The sequence below is a fragment of the Bos grunniens genome, chromosome 11 (genome assembly GCF_055505025.1).
Source record: "Bos grunniens cultivar Pamir isolate PY7600 chromosome 11, Bosgru_T2T1.0, whole genome shotgun sequence".
Taxonomy (NCBI): domain Eukaryota; kingdom Metazoa; phylum Chordata; class Mammalia; order Artiodactyla; family Bovidae; genus Bos; species Bos grunniens.
Genome location: NC_141175.1, coordinates 74,367,630 through 74,387,228, shown reverse-complemented (window position 1 = coordinate 74,387,228; position 19,599 = coordinate 74,367,630). Strand labels below are relative to the sequence as shown.

Below are 19,599 nucleotides of genomic sequence, written 5' to 3'. Positions count from 1 at the left end.
AAAGGTATGGACCTAACAGAATCAGAAGATATTAAAAAGAGGTGGCAAGAATCCATAGAAGAACTATACAAAAAATTTCTTAATGACCCAGATAACCACGATAGTGTGATCACTCACCTAGAGCCAGATATCCTGGAGTGTGAAGTTTAGTGGGCTTTAGGAAGCATTGCTAGGAGCAAAGCTAGTGGAGGTGATGGAATTCCAGCTGAGTTATTTCAAATCCTAAAAGATGATGCTGTGAAAATACTCCATTCCATACGCCAGCAAATTTGGAAAACTCAGCAGTGGCCACAGGACTGGAAAAGTTCAGTTTTCATTCCAAATTCAATCCAGTGAACAAGTCATTTTATGAAATCTAGTTAATGAGGAATATAGGTCCTCGTAAATAATTTCCATCTCAAAGGTTTTAACTGTTGAAACTCACATGCAAAACACGTTTTTACTTATTACTGAGCTACATATCTCTCCAGGACAGATACCTGGCTTCATATCATGCTTTATTTAGTTTTATATTTCTAGCATCTTGCATAGAACATTGAGTGGACATTTATTTTTAATGATTAACAATGGAATTGAATACAATTATGTTTCATGCTTTGAAGTAGGCTCATAATATTAACTGTTCAGTAGAGAATGGGAAGGATGACCTATAAGTACGAGAAAAAAACTTGGACATTTCAACTGAATGAATGTTCAGTATGAGGCAACAGAACGATAACAGTGACAAAAAAAAATAACAAAAAACACACACATACACACTTTTGATTGTAGGTGTCATTATTTCCAGAAACAAAAGCATGCTTCCATTTTACCATCCCTGCTCATTCATCTGAGGAACTGTGGTTAATTTCAGAATTGACTTTAAGAATATTGACAATTAGATAGAGTGTATCCAGATTAGAAGGACGAGATAGGAAGGATCTGGGAAGGATTTCAACACTGTGAAAAATAGTTTTAGAAACTGAAGATATAAAATTTAGAAAAGAAAAACTTGGGTCTAGGTGTGAGGATGAGGGATATATTTATAGAAATTATTATTTTAGCGTGAATGAGGAATTAGAATGTGTTTGTCCAGATCAACTGAAAACACAGAGCACAGCACACTGGAGAAACTCAATAAATATCTTAGGAAGCAGCATGCAGATGGCTAATTGGCAATAATTTCAGTGGGCAGATTTTGATTCAAAAAAAGGAAAAACTCTAATAATTAAAACTCTCCTTAACAAGACTGTTACTTTGTGAGGTAGCAAGCATACCCTCCTTTTGAAAATGTAAACAGAGTTTGCATCATCACCCATCACAGAAATAGCAGAGGAGTTTGCTGAATAGGCATTTGAACTAGGAAATTTCCAAAGTTATAGTTAAATTTATGATTCTATTATTTAAGTCATTTTCCATTTTGAAGCAATTATTGTGATTCTCATTTTTGTAAATTTCACAGTTACCTTGGTTTAAGGCAGATTACCACATACTTCCTGACTCCTAGTAAATTATTATTAATTTAAATGCTATCTCTAGGTCCAAAGTGTCGAGAGACTTACCAAGTCACCCTAATAATATCCCCCTTCCTCCACTAAGCTTCATTTACTCTCTAATAATTACCACTCTCATAACTTTCACATAATTTCTACCTCTCCAAAACACAGCCAGGAAGGGAATTCAAGGACAGGAAGAAATTATTATTTTTTTTTCATTGTATAATCTCTTTTAATGAAGAAAAGCAATTAAGTAAAGCAAGTCAAAAGCAAGCTGAGCTTTTTCTTACTGAGCCATCTAGAACAAAAAGCTTATCTGATTTATGCTAAAACTAGCTCATTTTAACAGAATCTTAATACTCTAAACAAAGAAGTTTTAAAAAAAATAAATGAAAAAATTTTGCCTTTTTTATTCAGAGGCAAAAACGATGACAATTATTTCCTGCTTAGCATTCTTAGGCTCACTTCACATCTGATATTTTTTTGAATGAACAGTAATACAAATCACTATAAAACAAAATGTAACAGGTGTACCACACACACACACAGATTAATTTTGCCGACAAAGGTCCATCTAGTCAAAGCTATGGTTTTTCCAATAGTCATGTATGGATGTGAAAGTTGGACTATAAAGAAAGCTGAGCACAAAAAATTGATGCTTTTGAACTGTGGTGTTGGAGAAGATTCTTGAGAGTCCCTTGGACTGCAAGGAGATCCAACCAGTCAATCCTAAAGGAAATCAGTCCTGAATATTCATTGGAAGGACTGATGCTGAAGCTGAAACTCCAAAAACTTTGGCCACCTGATGCAAAGTACTGACTTCTTGGAAAAGACGTGGATGCTGGGAAACACTGAAGGCAGAAGGAGAGAGGACGACAGAGAATAAGCTGGTTGGATGGCATCACCAACTCGATGGACATGTGTTTGGGCAAGCTCCGGGAGTTGGTGAAGGACAGGGAATTTGGCATGCCGAAGTCTATGGGGTCACAAAGAGTCTGACACGACTGAGTGACTGAACTGACTCACACACACACACGCACGTGCGTGCGCGCGCACACACACATTCCAATTTCTTCTCTCTCCTTCCCTTCCTTTGCTCAACATCTGTGAACTGTATTTAAACCTGTACTTTAAAATACATATAAAAAGGGCAAATGTGTTTGACCTTTTTTAAGAAAAATCTTTCCTTCATGTAGTTTTCTAAGTTATCTTTTGCTGTCTCTGAAAATTAACTTCATTTAAATCATCTATCTGTAATACATCCAATATTCTACTACACGTCCATGACTGAGTATTTACCCTGCTCTAGAAATACACACTTTATTCATAGTCATACATGTGATTCTCATAACTGAGGTAAATTTTATTGTTTCCATTTTACAGATGAGGAAAATGAAGTTATAAGTCAAATAAATTCCCCAAGTCATAGAGTAGGAGATAGCAAGTCTAGGGTCTAAATGTAGGTCTATTCAATTCCTCTCTCTATGATTTTTGGTTTTTGCTTTGCAACAAGGTTTACTGAGTATCTACCAACCAAGCTCTATCCTCAATACAAAACTGAAATAACAAAACATCTGCCTTCAAGGATTTCACATTCTAATTGCAATTATTGACAAATTAGTCAATACAAATCAGCAGGAAAATTTCATAATAAAAATAAATATTAGGTGCAACAATGGTCCTTAGGACTGAATAAATCCACTATGCCACGTTTGGGATAGGAGGGATAGTATATACAATGACCGAATGTATGCTGCTAGTGTAGCTAATCTTTGGACAAGAAATAAGGTTCTTTCCTTGAGTGGATTCTGCTTCTTCCTTGACTCCAGGCAACTGCCAAGCCAGTGTGCCTAGATCATACTAAGGTCCACTCAAAGACTGGACAATCCCATCTGATATGTTTCATTCACATTAAAAAGTATTTGTCTAGTGGTCTATGGTCCCATTTCATGAGACCCCTTTTTAAGAACAAATAAATTAGTTAAAAAACTATGCAGCACCTTCAAATACTGTATTTTTTTTTTAACTTTTAAACAAGACAGGCCTACTGAAAGAGCCATCTTTGGCAAGGAAAAAAATTGTGGCTCCCCCTCAAATCACATGATATATGTACCCATGGATATACAGAGCTTTCCTAACTTCTGAAGCTGTGTTCCCAGGCTGCTGCCATTATTCTTGCACACCTTCCTACCTATGGAAATAATATCTTGCTGTCACACATGATCATCTCCTCTTGCCTCCATCCCTCTGGAGCTTGGCTTTCTCACCTTCAGCACTCCTCTCAGTTTTGTTTGTGCTCACATCATGTCTTAATCACTTTCTTTTATAGATTTTTTTTAAATCTAATAATTTATTTCCCTTAATTTCTATGCCTGGGTCTGTCATTCCTTAAATATTTCAGAACACTACCTCTTCTTTTTTAATAGACTCCGGAGACCAAATTTCTACCCTCTAAAGTATAACCTTTGTAGAAATTATATATTCCTGTTTTATTTAACACCTCTTTCACCACAATCTTCAGTAAAAAGAGAAGAAAGTCATTATAATCAATTTTTCCATTGTCTAGAAATATGTTTGAGGCCTTTTCTTTTTTTAAATGTGAACTCAGCGTTTGTTGTTTGGCTTTTCCTTTGTCTGCATTACTTTATCATGGTCCATTATGGACAATGATCCTAAAATATATTACAAAGTATCCATGGGTGGGCATCATATCAAAAGTTTAAATGTTCCCATGTATTCAATTTGTGTCTTTTTTTCTCTTTTTTAAAAGCAGGTATTTGAACTCTACACAATGAAAGTTTTAATGACATGTACCACAAGGTTGGAAAGAGCCCAGTGACATCTTTACTTGTGTGAAAACCAATTGTTTAATTTCAAGGATAAAGAGTAGGCCCAACTGAATAACCATATCTCCTCTACTAGTCCCTTCATAATGGACCAAGGCCTAACTTCTCTTAAAGCAAGATAATAATATTTTTATTAGTAAGGAAAATCTTTCAACACAGAAATAATATAAATTGAATAGACTATGGCACAGTGGCCCTGCGGGGGGTCGGGGGGAAGGAAAGAAAAAAACAACAGAAGAAAAACAACCTTCATCACTCACTATGACGATCAAGAATCAGCTTATAAAGGACAAAAGCCATTTAGCTGAGTTGGTAACATTGCACATAACGGCTCTGTTTTAGCAGCTTTCTGGGAACTTGAAAAGGGGCTTTTTAAGGTACAAGATCATAATCTACCATAGACCTATTGATTAAAATTATCAGATAGGTTCCTTGAAAATGTATATATTTTAAAAATATGCTTCAGATGATTGGGGGTGGGCAGCAGGGATGGGAGATGGGGGAGAGCTAGGCAGACAACCCGAGAACCCCTGGCTCAGAACAATGGTAACAAGGTCAAGGTTTGTAATGGTGTTTCAAAGACTGCTCAGATGTTCTAACAGGGAAGTAGGCTACTTGACCAGCCTCAAGCATTCTTCTAACTAGGGAATGACAGATTTGAAGTAGTTGAAGAATAGAGGTTCAGTGGTTTGGCCTAACAGGTCATGACATTACACCTTACAATAAGAGGGCAAATGAGCACCCAAAGTGGCTCACCTGCATTAGTCCAAGTTTTGGCTTTCATCTGAGCCAACTGGCTTCTCTCTTTCCACTGCACTGAATGACTCTTAATTTTACCCAGTCCTCTCACAAAGAATGTCACTGGACACAGCAAGTACAGATGGATCAGTGCAAATACAACCACACTGCCAGGGAAGGAATTTGAAGTCTATGCCCTGTGACTGCTGGTCAGATAATGCATTATTTTATTTAAATAAATAATCATTGGAAAGACAGTTACAACAAAGCATCATGTAATTCTTTTAAGTCAGGATAGCATTAAAAATGTCTGCTCACTAAGCTAAGCAGGAATTTCTGGCGTATTTTGCCACCAGCCATCTGCAAAAAACTTATGGTTAGCTTGTGAATAAGGATTTCCCTGTGAACTAAATCACAATTGGCCAACTGAGGGATTTCTATCCCTCTGGCAGCACTTTAGCCCAATCTAAATTTGATTGTTTCCTTGAATGGAGTTATTTAATTTTCTCCAAATGTCTACTGACTTTATAATGCCAAGTCCAGAAGATGAAATGGAAAACTGGGTCAGTTGACCAGGTAATCCAGGCCCAAAAATAAATATTGCTTAGAAATTTCATATAACATGAGTCATTTTATTATCTCAATAGCCTAATTTTCTGGTCTGTATCTGGGTTATGTAGTAAAACAAAATTCTGTAGGGTGAAAGAAATTAGTATCCTTATTTCATATCTCTGGTAATAATATGCCTGCACTTTTTTTACATTAAAAATTATTGGAGATTACCTCAGCTGCTACAAATCTGAATGAGCTATCATGTCATCATCAGTTCAGTTCAGTTGCTCAGTCATATTCCAACTCTTTGCGACCCCATGAATTGCAGCACACCAGGCCTCCCTGTCCATCACCAACTCCCGGAGTTCACCCAGACTCATGTCCATCGAGTCGGTGATGCCATCCAGCCATCTCATCCTCTGTCGTCCCCTTCTCCTCCTGCCCCCTATCCCTCCTAGCATCAGAGCCTTTCCAATGAGTCAACTCTTTGCATGAGGTGGCCAAAGTACTGGAGTTTCAGTTTTAGCATCATTCCTTCCAAAGAACACACAGGGCTGATCTTCTTTAACATGGACTGGTTGGATCTCCTTGCAGTCCAAGGGACTCTCAAGAGTCTTCTCCAACACCACAGTTCAAAAGCATCAATTCTTTGGTGCTCAGCTTTCTTCACAGTCCAACTCTCACATCCATACACGACTACTGGAAAAACCATAGCCTTGACTAGATGGACCTTTGTTGGCAAAGTAATGTCTCTGCTTTTTAATATGCTGTCTAGGTTGGTCATAATTTTCCTTCCAAGGAGTAAGCGTCTTTTAATTTCATGGCTGCAGTCACCATCTGCAGTGATTTTGGAGCCCAGAGAAATAAAGTCTGACACTGTTTCCACTGTTTCCCCATCTATTTCCCATGAAGTGATGGGACCAGATGTCATCATAGGCACAGGCAAACAAGCCAGGAGGAAAAGTTAAAACTGCATTTAGCAGAGTACACATGTTATATAAGTGGATATAACTTGAATGTGTAAAGATGTGTTCTGAAAAGTGGTAACTATTATTATCCTTGTGTTTATGTCTTAATGTCAAACATCTCTAAATTATCCATCTGAAAAGCTATGGCTATATACCATAAGCCACAGCCCCACATACAGAAAAATCCCTGGTGATTAAAGCAATAATGACTAAGACTGAATGAAACTACTTTCATTCTTTCTAGAGAGAATTCTCTCCCCACCCGCTTTTTCTCTCCCCCTATTTCACTCCAAACCCTATTTTCAACAAAAGGACACATAGTAAGGCACTCATTTTAAGGAAAATGCGGCCTTCAGCACTGCAGTTTTCTTGTTGATTTTTCATTCAGAGATTTCCTACCACTGCAATTCTTCAACTCAAGGCTCCACAATTTAGGACAGGTGGCTGCAGATCTAGACCACTTGATAAATCGTTTAGTTGAACATATGATCATTTATCCACAGGTTGGGAAAAAGTCAAAGGCCCTTTGGGTGTACATAGCTGTTTGAGGGCCTGAGAAAAATGAATCTTTCAATATTAGAAGCACTAGATAAGTCACATGAATGGAAAGTACAAGGGGACCCATTTCATTCTTTGAAACTTCTGTCACAAACTGCCAAAGGTAATTACTGAAAGTCACAATGATTCATGCCACTTAGAAGCTAAACTTCTAGGAGCCTCTTCCTCTTACTGATATACACAGAGATATACAAAGATGAATTTTTAGCCCTTTCTTGAAACATTCATTTAATATTCCTTTAATAATCCCTGATTACTAGAGGAATTTTAAAGACTTGATCATTAGTGGTTAATGGAGAGGTTTTCAAATTCCTTCCAAATTCTGTGACACCACCTGCATACATTGGGCAGAGAACAAAGATGATCCAATGGGTCGTCTGAGTCCTTCTCAAAAGGAGAAAAATCCTGGTTTTACTGATCTTCTTTTTCCTTTATTATAATATTTATCTTGAAGCAAAAAGGAAAAAATAAATTTGAAAGTAAAGGTATTATGGGAAAGAAAAAAAAGGATCCAAAATAAAATCTTAAAGAAATTCCATAAACTTGTTTATAATCAGTCAGCCAGTCATTAAACATGTATTACTGAATACATACTTGTGCCAGTCCCTGTTCTGGGGCTCTAGAGATATAGAAGGGCAGAGATCTCTGCTGTCTTATATTCTTGCTGAAGTAAACCAGACGATAAACAGTAAGCAAAATAAACGCTAAAATTTTAAAGCATGTTAAAAGATAATTGTTATGGGAGATAAACTGACTAGAGTAAGAGAGTTCAGGAAAGGGGCAAATCATAGTATTAAATTTGATTGTCAAAACAAGTCTCTTGAGACTCAGGTGCCATTTGAGAAAAATCTTGAAGGATGTGAGGGTATAGGCAATTATTTAAGTATCTCTAGGTAATTATGTTATTTTTCCCTCAAAGATACCTATCAAAGAAGAGAAAGCCCTAATTAGCTTGTCTTTGAAAATTTGGTCTTCAGGTGACTAAGTAGTATAAACTCAAATCATATATCACTCTGTTAAGTCATTAATGAGGCTAAACATTAATTCATAAAAAATTTTTCTCTAGGAGGTACTTCCAGTCCACAAGAAAATATTTCTTTCTGCCCCCTTCAGCTCATTAATTTGCATTTAAAGAACAGCATATAAAGAAACTAGAATTCCTAGTTTTGTTCAAAGGGAAGACAATCTATTTCAACTTCATCATTATATGTGAGAGAAATGTGAAAATGTAAAAGAGAAATAGGGATATCTAAATATGGTTGAGTAGAATTAATCTTTCATGCTTAATTGTGCCACTATTCTCTGTAGTATGAGCCATCAGGACACGGATGTCTAGTTATTTATAACTTAATCATAGAATCATGAAAAATAGGGTATTTAAAGGATAGGCAGATTTTGAGACTAATAACATCTTAAAATCCTGGGCATATTACAGATTAGTTTTCAGATTCACTTAATCTAAGTGTGTACAGTATGTTTTAGGATCACCATTGACAGAAACCATCTTTTACTTGCTTTTGCATTTTGTCATGTAACAGCATACTGGAGAATGGAGTATTTTTATTAGCTAATAATACAGATCCTAAGATTTAGACATGTGAGGCTGAATTATTTGCCCCGGGTCAGTAAAAAGCAAATGCAGGATTTGAACAGGTCTTATGACTGTGGTACTTACGTATCACACTACACTGGTCCTTTGTTATAAGATAGAGTTTTACTCCCCTAAAATGAAATCTTCAAAATGAGAAACAATAGCATCTTTTTTTTTTCCTTTTTGTTTTTTTTTTAATTTAAATTTATTTATTTTAATTGGAGGCTAATTACTTTACAATATTGTATCGGTTTGCCATACATCAACATGAATCCGCCACAGGTGTACACGTTCCCAATCCTGAACCCCCCTCCCACCTCCCTCCCTGTACCATCCCTCTGGGTCATCCCAGTGCACCAGCCCCAGGCATCCTGTATCCTGCACTGAACCTGGACTGGCGATTCGTTTTTTATATGATATTATACATGTTTCAATGCCATTCTCCCAAATCAACAATAGCATCTTATATAATACTTTATGATGAGTTTCCTTCATACTACCTCTAACTTTATTTTTCAAATAAGAAGATAGAATCCTGTTTCATGATTATTAGTGTTTAAGTGGAGCAAAGTCTTAAGGTCTTCTTAGAGTTGATAAGTCTTTATCAGTTATTTTAGCCAAAATTTCCACAGTGTTTTGCCTATTATAATAAACAATGTCTCCTATTATGTTACAAGTAAAACAGTGTCAACAATTTGTAAAGATTATCTGAAAAGTTCTTTTCTGCTACAAAGTTCTGATTCTAGTTGAAGATTCAAGTCCCTTTAGTATATGAGCTAATGAGTATCCTGGGTAATTACAGTATTCTTTAAAACCACTGGCCAAGACAAGTTAAGAAATATCTTCTTACCAGCCTAAAGATTTTGATTTTTTAAACCTAGATTAATTTAGGCTTCCTTCATAGTTCAGTTGGTAAAGAATCCACCTGCGATGCAGGAGACCCCGGTTCTATTCCTGGGTGGGAAGATACGCTGGAGAATGGACAGGCTACCCACTCCAGTATTCTTGGGTTCCCTTGTGGCTCAGCTGGTAAAGAATCCACCTACAATGTGGGAGACCTGGGTTCAATTCCTGGGTTAGGAAGATCCCCTGGAGAAGGGAAAGGCTACCCACTCCAGTATTCTGGCCTGGAGAATTCCCTGGACTAAGTCCACGGGGTCACAAAGAGTCAGACATGACAGAGAGACTTTCACTTCATTTCAGATTAACAAAAATACATTTCAACATGGATAAATAAGATGAAATCATTATTTTGGAAAAGAAATGATCCTTTTAATATTCAATATGATACAAAATAATTTTTTTGCTATTTATGATCTATTTCAGTAAAGAATCTAAAGTTATATTTATACTACCTCATTCTTTAAACTGTGAAGAATCCTTTCTGTGCTGTTCAATGAGGATTAATTAATCCACTACAAGCTTAACAAAATCCTTATTTAGTTTACCAGTTATTCAATATCATAACTGTGTACGTAAATGGGAAACTTCTCATCACAGAACCAAGAGTGAAGATACAAAAAAGGCGCTGGGGCTTTTCTTACTAAAAACATAATGATAAAAACCATTAAATTGCAGCAAGAGGTAATACAGAAATATTTACTCTTCCAGTAGCTCTTCTTCATTGTGCTCAGAACTGACAGGCAGGTAGGCTAAAGAAGACTACAAAATAAATACCAAATTTTAAACAGTCATGTAGCCTTCTAAGTATATTACATTAGTGAAGTAGACATTTAATATCTTATTTCATGAAGTGAAATTCTGGTCTTTCCATGTTCTGTGGCTGAGGAGCTTCTAATACTGCAACAATAGAAGTCACAATAGATAAACAGAAATAAATTATGCCTCGGTTGCAAATGAACCACATGTAAGCATTTCAATACAGTTAAGATTCTGTCAACACTCAAAAATGCTTCTGAGCAATGAAGAATAGTTGATATTTTGAAGCTAAATGAGGAGACATGACTTCAGAAGCCATACAAAAGAAGAGAGATATGATATTTTCAAAACTAAATTAGTTCTATATCAGATATCACAGTAAAATGTATTTCCGAGTTATAAAACAAACAGGCATCATGACGTTGGTGACTGGAAACTGCACTTCACAGACAAATTAGTCACAAACAAAGATGATAGTTGAAACAAAAATTACGGAAACAGAAGAAGATGTATAATACTACTAAATATGTTATTTTCTCTATTAATAATATCAAGTCTATTTCAAGAATAGATAGAATATTAGTTGTGGCTTGACATTACAGATAAAATTTTAAATACATAATCTTTGATACTGCTTATCAGTTAGGTGACTGGAACTAACTATATATAGATATTAACAGAATTGGTTATGAGAAAAATCTGTATTTTCTTTACAGTTATTCGATTTTAAGATCTTCATTTTCACTAACAATGAAATTTAGGAACTTTTAAAATGTGTAGTTACATGCTTGATAGTTGTAATACCTTGGCTTTCTAGTAACATGAGAAACACAGATAATCAAACAATAAACATTTGAAAGAGTCAAATGGAAACTTATTTTGCAAATACAGTGCAGGATTTACAAATGAAAGGAATAGCAAATATGCTCATATCACATTAAGACATATCACAGATACGACAAATTCTGGCTTGTTTGAAAGTTTGCAATGCTAACCCAATTGAAACCCAATTTAAACACAGGTCTTATGGTACATCACAATTGATACAGGTTAAAAAAAAAAGAACTCAGAACTCATGGAAACTAATTAGTTAGTTAAACACTATATGTGAATTTCAGGAAATGTCCTGTGTTGCTATCACACGAATAGTGAAAGTTAGAAAATACAGCTTTATTATTTGCCACTATGACAGTGAATCACATTAAAATTTTTGAAAACCTACAAACACAAAAACACACAGACTTTTTACTTCCTTACAGGACCATTGCTGTTCATCGGCTAAGACATATTAAAGTGATACCAGAATGATATTTTATTAGAAAGAAATACTGTAGCTTTGAAAAAGGATATGATCGGAAACAAAAGAAGTGTAGAGATAGCATTCAATATAATCTATTGCTACAATTTTTTCTAGTTATTTTTACAAGTTTCCTTTTACTTTTCCACCCTCTACTATGCCCACCACAAACCCTCCATCTCCTCCTCTATATCTACCTTTTCCAATACACCCCCAACACACACATACTTAAATCATGAGAATGGCAAGTTCAAGATACAGTAAGAAAGACAGTCTGGAAATACAATGGTCAAAAAGAAAGTCAAGCTTCCTGCTCTCATGGAGCTTACATTCTACTAGGAAAAGTTGACATTAAATATATAATCATTCACATAAATATATAGTTATAATAATTGTTATGATGTAAAATATATGCTTTTGATCATCATTTAATGGACAATTATTAACCTATGCTTCTCAGCTATTTAACCAGTCAATGACGGCTGGATTTGCAGTATAACTTTATTTGACATTTTCTGATTTAAATGGTCATTCATTTTTCTCAAACATTAGAGTAAAATATAATCAATTGTTAGAATGAAGTGACCAGTTTAAACATATATAGAAGAAAACAAGCAAAAAACTGTCTTCCCAGACAAATAGAGAAATCTAGATTCTCAAATAAAGTTAATATTGTCAATAGTCCTAACAATAGCGGCAAATTTCAAACCTAGAAAGAAAGCAAACACAGTGTCACAAAGACTGCTTGAATCTATCTAACCACAACCAATGGGAGTTTGGTTGGCCCTGAATATTATCTCTCGTAGTTATCCCAAAGAAAATAAAGGTTATTCCTAACTGTAATCATTTAGAAAACATGAAAACCAATCAAAATAATCAACTCTAAAATGTGAAACAGAATGACCAAGTGAAAATATGAGTCAAGATGGTCTACAAAAAGAGTGAAAAAGTTTTTATTTCATTCATTTTGATTCTGCCAGCAAAGCAATGAGCCCTAACACGTCTCCAGCTGACTTATCTGCTTTTGTCATACAATATGATAAGGAATTCTGCAATTTTCAAACCCTGAAGAAATAATTACAGAGTTTGGAAGGAAGCATACCAAGTGTGTAAGGATATATAACAAAGTGATACCAGTGCTTACCTCTAGAGAGAAGCCTGGGGAGAAGGATGAAGGAGGTTATCAGAAGAAATGTTCCTTTTTAAAACGTACAAAATGAAATACAATTGTCTGTCACTGGACATTTAAAAGTTCGGAAAATACCTAAGAATCCATATAAAATATACCAAAACGATAGCAATAATATTCTTGAACCCAGTTTTGCTTCTGGATTCAATAAAGGAAGATTTTAATTCACAAATGATTATTCCAGAGCACCTGAATTCACTACACCTAAAGAGAAATGTAGGGTCCAAAAAATGTTTCAGGATTAAAATTTGATGGGAAGATTTGAGAAGCATGAATTTTCAATGCAAATCTGTTATTTAAGATTAGGGTCGATTTAACACATTTTATGCACAACTAGGATTTAACATGATACAAAAGGCTACACTGTAAAGTTTCTAGACATTTTTGACTCCTCCAACAGGTGGTACAAGGCAAGGATAGCCTCCTAAAGGAGACCCTGATTCATACTATCTTTATCTTTTCTGAATGCCCATCACTGATCATACTATTTACCACTCTCCCTGCACTTCCATTTGTTTCCATGTTTTCATTCCCTATTTTATTGACATTCATTTATGATTCATCACAGTCAAGACTGGATTTTTTGTTCTAGAATGCAGATTTGTTGAATTAATTTGCAACTAATGCAGACTTACAAATCATGTTTCTCATTTTATATATATATATATATATATGCATATGCATATATATATAGCTTAACCAACATGTAAAGGTGATCACTGTTTTAAATACCCAAGTCCATCTCAAAGTCTTCATTTCCCATTTAACACCAAGAAGCATCCTAGCCCTATTAACAGAAAAATAATGTAAAGTAAATACCAAATTTCTGTCCTGTATAGTTTTGTGCTGACTGAGAAATAAAATTTGATGAAAACTGGTAAAGCAAAAATATTTTCACACATGCCAATAGAAAACTTTTAAGACTGACATAATAAAACTGAATAAAGTGACACTCAACATTAATTACACCAAAATGAATATCAGGTAAGCATAAACATGAATTATTCCATATGTAGAGCTAAATGGTTATATAATTAGAGTATTATTTTTAAGAGTTACTTTTTCACAACATAATTGATATATATGTGTATGTATATTTAGAAAGTTGTGTATACACATGCATTCATACAAATATATGCATGCACATATACAAACACATATACATTTACTTCACTCAGCTAGTAAAACAAAATATAAATACATTTTCCTCTATGTCAGCCTGATTCCTATACTAAGGAACTTGGGGGAAAACGCCGACTTCAGAAATGGAAGGAACACTAGTTTGGCCTCAAAAAAAAAAAAAAAAGAAAGAATTTTAAAAAGTATCCCAAATCGTACACAAAATTTCTAAAAGAATTGATATATGTTGTCATTTTCACAGTTTCTGAAAGTGTAAAATAAGGTTAAATTATATTATTCGAAATGGCTGACCAAAATACAAACTGCAATAACATATGTTCTCTTTTTATTGGCTCAAAATACTCAAACAACATTTGTTTCTAAAGATCTATGTTACACATTTAAAACTTTGATATCCTCTCTTACTTATTTCTACACTCATATTCAGGGCCTTTTTTAAACAGAAAAGCTACCCTGCTAGATGACACTAATGTAAAGGGAGAGAACTGTGAGCTTTGGTACCAATTCCCCTGATTAAGATTCAGAGCAAAAGAGAGATTCAGAAAATTCAAAGAAACACATGCTTGTGTTTAAAACAGCCAAAATAAAACAAAACTAGATACCAAGGGCACATTCATTAATACACAGTTAAAAATGGTTAAAGGCTATGAGACATATTTATATTTACCACAGCTGCATATCATCTATTTTCTTTTAATGAAAACATTAAACACAATGTGGATGGTTCTAAATGGCAAACTAAGCATGCTTTTAAATTTGGCACCAATACTGTCAAAGAATACACATGCCTGACTTACCAAGGGATGCAGAAATGTATACCTAGTTGACAATGTTCTTAAAACAAAGTTAGTACGCACAAAAGAAAGAGCAGGCTTGTCTTTGAGCCTTTGTCTTCAGCCTTTGTTTCTTTTATGACACTACCTTTTAGAGTTACCATGGAGTCAATGTGTTTATATAACATCTAGAAGACCACAGCCTGATGAGCCTGCAGCAGTTCCATTTCAATGCCGCACATGCTTTGACTTACATTCTTAGGCAGAATAGCTGGTGCAGGTGTACTCCAGAATTACATATTTGAGGATGATATGTTTCTGGTGGCTACACTCATTATTTAACTACCATTAAATGATACTGCAAAAACTGACACTGAAACCTGTAACTAATCTTTAAATATGCTAATTATATAAGCTGCTGACATGCAAAAAAAAAAAAAAAAACACTCTAAAGAGCAAGAAAATACAGAGGGAAACATTTTGATGGATTTTTCTTACCTTCAATTCATAAAATATTCATTACCACTCACACCTACCTCCCAGTGCCCATTACTAATGCCAAAAGGTCTAAATATATTTGCATAACTTAGACACACTGTTATTCATATAGATGATATTAAGAAGAAATAAAATAATGTAATACCTTTACTTTTACCTATGGATTTGATGAAATGGTTCCATGAAGAAAGGGTTTCCATACAAAGAGAATAAAGAGGAGAGAAACAACAATAAGAATTATGAATATATGTAAATGTACTACTCTTTGAAAATTAAATATACAAGAAGGTATAAATAAGAGTTTGAAAACAAATGGAGATATAATCAATACATGTTGAGAAATCTGCCTTTTTTTAAGGCAATACGTGCAAGGAAATTAGAAAGCCCATGCTCACTTTAAAAGACTACACAAAAGGAGAGATACACAATGCCTGTAGGTAGAAAAAGTATTGATTTTGTAGAACACTATACTCAGCATTCAAGAAGCCAGAAGCCAAAGATGTCTGCATATGTTCCCAAACTGCCATGCATGGGTGAAAAATGGACTCTTTTTGGTGCAGTACATTAAACCAAGTATCTTCTTTCATATATTAATGGTTCTCTGATTTTCTTTACTATAACTACCTTTAGCTGCATATGCTGATAAATGTATGGAAACTTTCAATTACAAGTTCTTATGTCTCATTTATTTGCAGACATAGTGCAAGAATGAAGGAAAATAAAAGTCAAAGGAGCAAACCAATACCAAACCAACAAATAAAGGGGAGAAAAACACATGAAAAAATGTGAACAAAGTTATGCATTTTATTTGCAGCCAGATAACTTGCAAGCATTTGCCCATCCTTTGCAGCAATGGTTTGAAAGCAGCTAGAGAACAAGAAAACACTGAAAGCAGAGTGGAAAAGGAACAGAGCCCATACCTTGGTCGCCCATCATCAGGTGCGCCAGACCTTGAAGGGAAACAAGAGCACAGTCAGCAATAAACAAGGGAGCATGGGAAGGCAGAGTTGTCACAGTGACAAAAATGTTCAGTGACAGACATCTTGTTTCCTATGAGACGTGTCTGTATCACAGAGGCAAATCAAAAGCATTCTTTCAACTCCGGGTTGGAATGCTTTGGGGCAAAGACTTACAGAACTGCAATTTAAACACTTGCATATGCTGCACTGTGTATATCTTCTATGTATCAGCTGGAGCATTCAACAGCATAAGAGCATGACTTAAAAAGCCAACCAATCCCTTAAATATTGCATCTGCCCTGCATGCCCTCTGATAAGGCTGTTTTGAACACTGCCCCCACAGGGTTTGCCTTCTTTGGTGACGAAATTATATTAAAAAAAAAAAAAACCCAAGGGAATACCTGAAACATGGGCTGGGTCTGATCTTTTTCCTCTCATAAAAAATGAGACATTTTATAATTAAACGAAAAAAAGAAAAACACATCCTGAGTCACACTGAAATGATAATGCAGAAATGGCCCCTTGTCTGACACAGTTAGGAACTGAATAAGCTTGTTCAAATATAAAAGAGATCATCAGACATGCAGTTGTAAAGTTAGAACTTACTATGGAATGAGATTTGTTTTTAGAAACAATGGATGACCTTTAAACAGGCTTAAGTAATTTTCCATGGAAAACAAAATTATTTAACATTTTACTTAAACATTACTTCAATATTAAAGTATGAGTTAACATGAGTATATTTAAGATATACTTTCATCAAGATAGTTTTCTAAAAGAATATGGAATTCCTTTTGTTTATTTAAATTATTTTTAATTCTTCCTTGACAATTTTAGATTGACGATTACCCCTTTTCTAAAGAATACTAGTAATTTTCTTTTAAAAAATTATTTCACTATCTATAAATATATGTTCTACTTTTCAGCATTAATTCCTAGTTCTTTATTCTAAATTTAGAAATTAAGTTACACTTCAATCCCTACATATTTCAAGAATATGGGAAAATGCTAGAGAAATAAAGCATACATACAAATTTAATAAAATGTGTATTTCATTTCCCACTGTTCAAATATATTTGAGGCTTTGAGCTAAACAGCTTTGTATATTACTTGAATCAGTATTGAAATAACCTGTATTATGTCCTTAAAATTTTAAGGGGTATTTACACATTCCTGTGGGCAGACACAATTACACATCATCATATAATTATGATATAAAAATTATTTAGCACGGTAGTTCAATGTTTCTGTAATCTACTTTCTTTTATATTTTCTAAGAGATTTTTAAACAAAATAAAAATCACAATCAATTTAAAAAGTTTATGATTCATTGGTGACTCATGATACTTTATATGCTTAAGAGTAGCAGCTTATCTGCCCAGGTTATATAATTTTTCATTTAATTTCATTTAAAAATTACTATACATTTCCTAATAATAGTTCATAACTTTTTTGTAAAATAAATCAGGGAAATAATTCTGTGCAAGATGTAACTTTTACATTCCTCTAATGGCTTTTAATACTACCTTAGTAAGAATGGAAATTTTTAAATATGAATAACATTTGCATTGTTTGTGTTATACCCCTACCTCCAAGGCAGCTAGACTATATGGTCAAAGTGGAGTTATAAACATAGACATTAAAAATTATGATCAAATAAAGTGAAGTTGCTCAGTCGTGTCAAACTCTTTGCGATCCCATGGACTGGAACCTACCAGGCTCCTCCATCCATGGAATTTTCCAGGAAAGAGTAGTGGAGTGGGTTGCCATTCCCTTCTCCAATGATAGAATAAACTTTATTACAATAGTTTATGAGCCTATACTCTGAAAATCTTGTCAATTTTTTTCGTGAGATGTGTAAAGAGAGAGTCATACATGCTCATTAAGCTGATTTCAAAGCCCCTTTGAATGCAACTGGATTTAAAGAGAAAAGAATGAAAACATAGACCTTTTTACAGGATGATTAAGGAAATACAAAAAAAAGCCAAAAAGATACTTAAAAAAAAAAACCTTTTGAACTCAAATAACATGCATAATTATAAATGAGAATGATTTTGAACAATGTCAGTCAGACCTGTAAGGGTAATATCTTTACTAAGTGCACACTCACATGCTATTTAAATTATACTGTAGAAAAAAAGATGCCATTTACAGAAGCAACACCTGGAAAATTTTTCACTGGTGATTTCTTTTAAACTTTTAATTTGTTTTACTTAAATAATGAAAGAAATGTTTGGCAACTAAGCAATTGAAAGAATCCACGAAATAATCACAAATAATATGCTGATATCTGCTACTGATCAATTTTGTGTTAGCATGAATCGTTCTTTGAGATATCAAAGTTTAGTAATTTTAATCTGTTACATTATATGGGGACTCTTTTTCTAGGGAATCTGAACTGCTAATGCTGTGATTATGTAAGGTGATATGACATCAATTTCCTTTTCACAATTCTTTGCACTTCCTAGTTCTTTTCATATTTTTATCCTTTACATATTAATTTTACAGCACGTGAACTAATGCATTTAAGTTCCTTAAAGGTAAGGATGTTGAAATATGAAACTAACACAACATAGAAAATCAACTATATTTTACCTTTTTTTTTTTAATTTAAAAAAAGATGTTGAAACATGTTTTAGTTTGTTGAATTCAACAGGAAAAATGTATAGCTTTCTCAAAATCTCTTGATAATTTTAGAATACCTTGAACAAACACCATAATTCTACTTAACAGACATAGAATATTATAAATATACTTACCAGTAATCATGCTGGAGTGCAGTATGCTTTCATTTCCATGAACCAATGGCTTATTTTTAATCTAAATTTATGCTTCTTATACTTTATTTTGTGTTTTTTTTAAAAATCAAATCATTTGAAACTAAACCAATGGGCTAGAGATGATATAATAATGCTCAAAATTTACAAAAGAAATCATTTTGATCAAGGAAAAAAAATGGAGAATCATGCACTGGGTTCGGAAACCACAAAGATATATTTTTTTCATTTAAAATAAAAGAAGCAAGATTGTGTCATTTTTCCATGGAGAACACTGAAATAAGTATTCTAAGGTTTATATGGGATGCTGAAGTCCATCAAGGGCTGGAGTTAAGGTTGAAGGGGTTTCATACACTTGGGGCTGAAGGGAGTTGAAAGTGTGTGTTCTAGATGAAAAATGATACACAATCCAGAAATAAGCAAATACTCAGAAGTTCAACTTACCGTCTACATTCAAGATGTACTCTACTATTACTAAGAAATAAAAAGCAAATGAGAGTTGGAAAACAAAGTAGAAAGCACCCACCTTCCACATTGTTGTCTTCTGAAAGCACATGACAAGGAGGGAGAGAAAAGGAA

The 19,599-nt window shown here is 34.2% G+C and overlaps 1 protein-coding gene across 19 annotated transcripts in view; it reads right to left on the bottom strand.

Moving 5' to 3' along the window:
• NRXN1 (neurexin 1) overlaps window positions 1–19,599 on the bottom strand; it is a 1,228,058-nt gene that overhangs the window by 1,089,962 nt on the left and 118,497 nt on the right. For 10 of the 19 annotated variants that reach the window (XM_086326949.1, XM_086326950.1, XM_086326953.1 and 7 more), the window contains exons 3-4: window positions 19,547–19,564; window positions 16,205–16,234 (exon numbers count right to left, since the gene is read on the bottom strand). The exons of 6 other annotated variants lie outside the window; for them this stretch is intronic. In XM_086326949.1, coding sequence (XP_086183075.1) covers window positions 16,205–16,234; window positions 19,547–19,564 — 48 coding nt within the window. The remainder of the gene's footprint in view (window positions 1–16,204; window positions 16,235–19,546; window positions 19,565–19,599) is intronic. 3 more of the 19 variants (XM_086326951.1, XM_086326963.1, XM_086326976.1) reach the window with 1 other exon arrangement.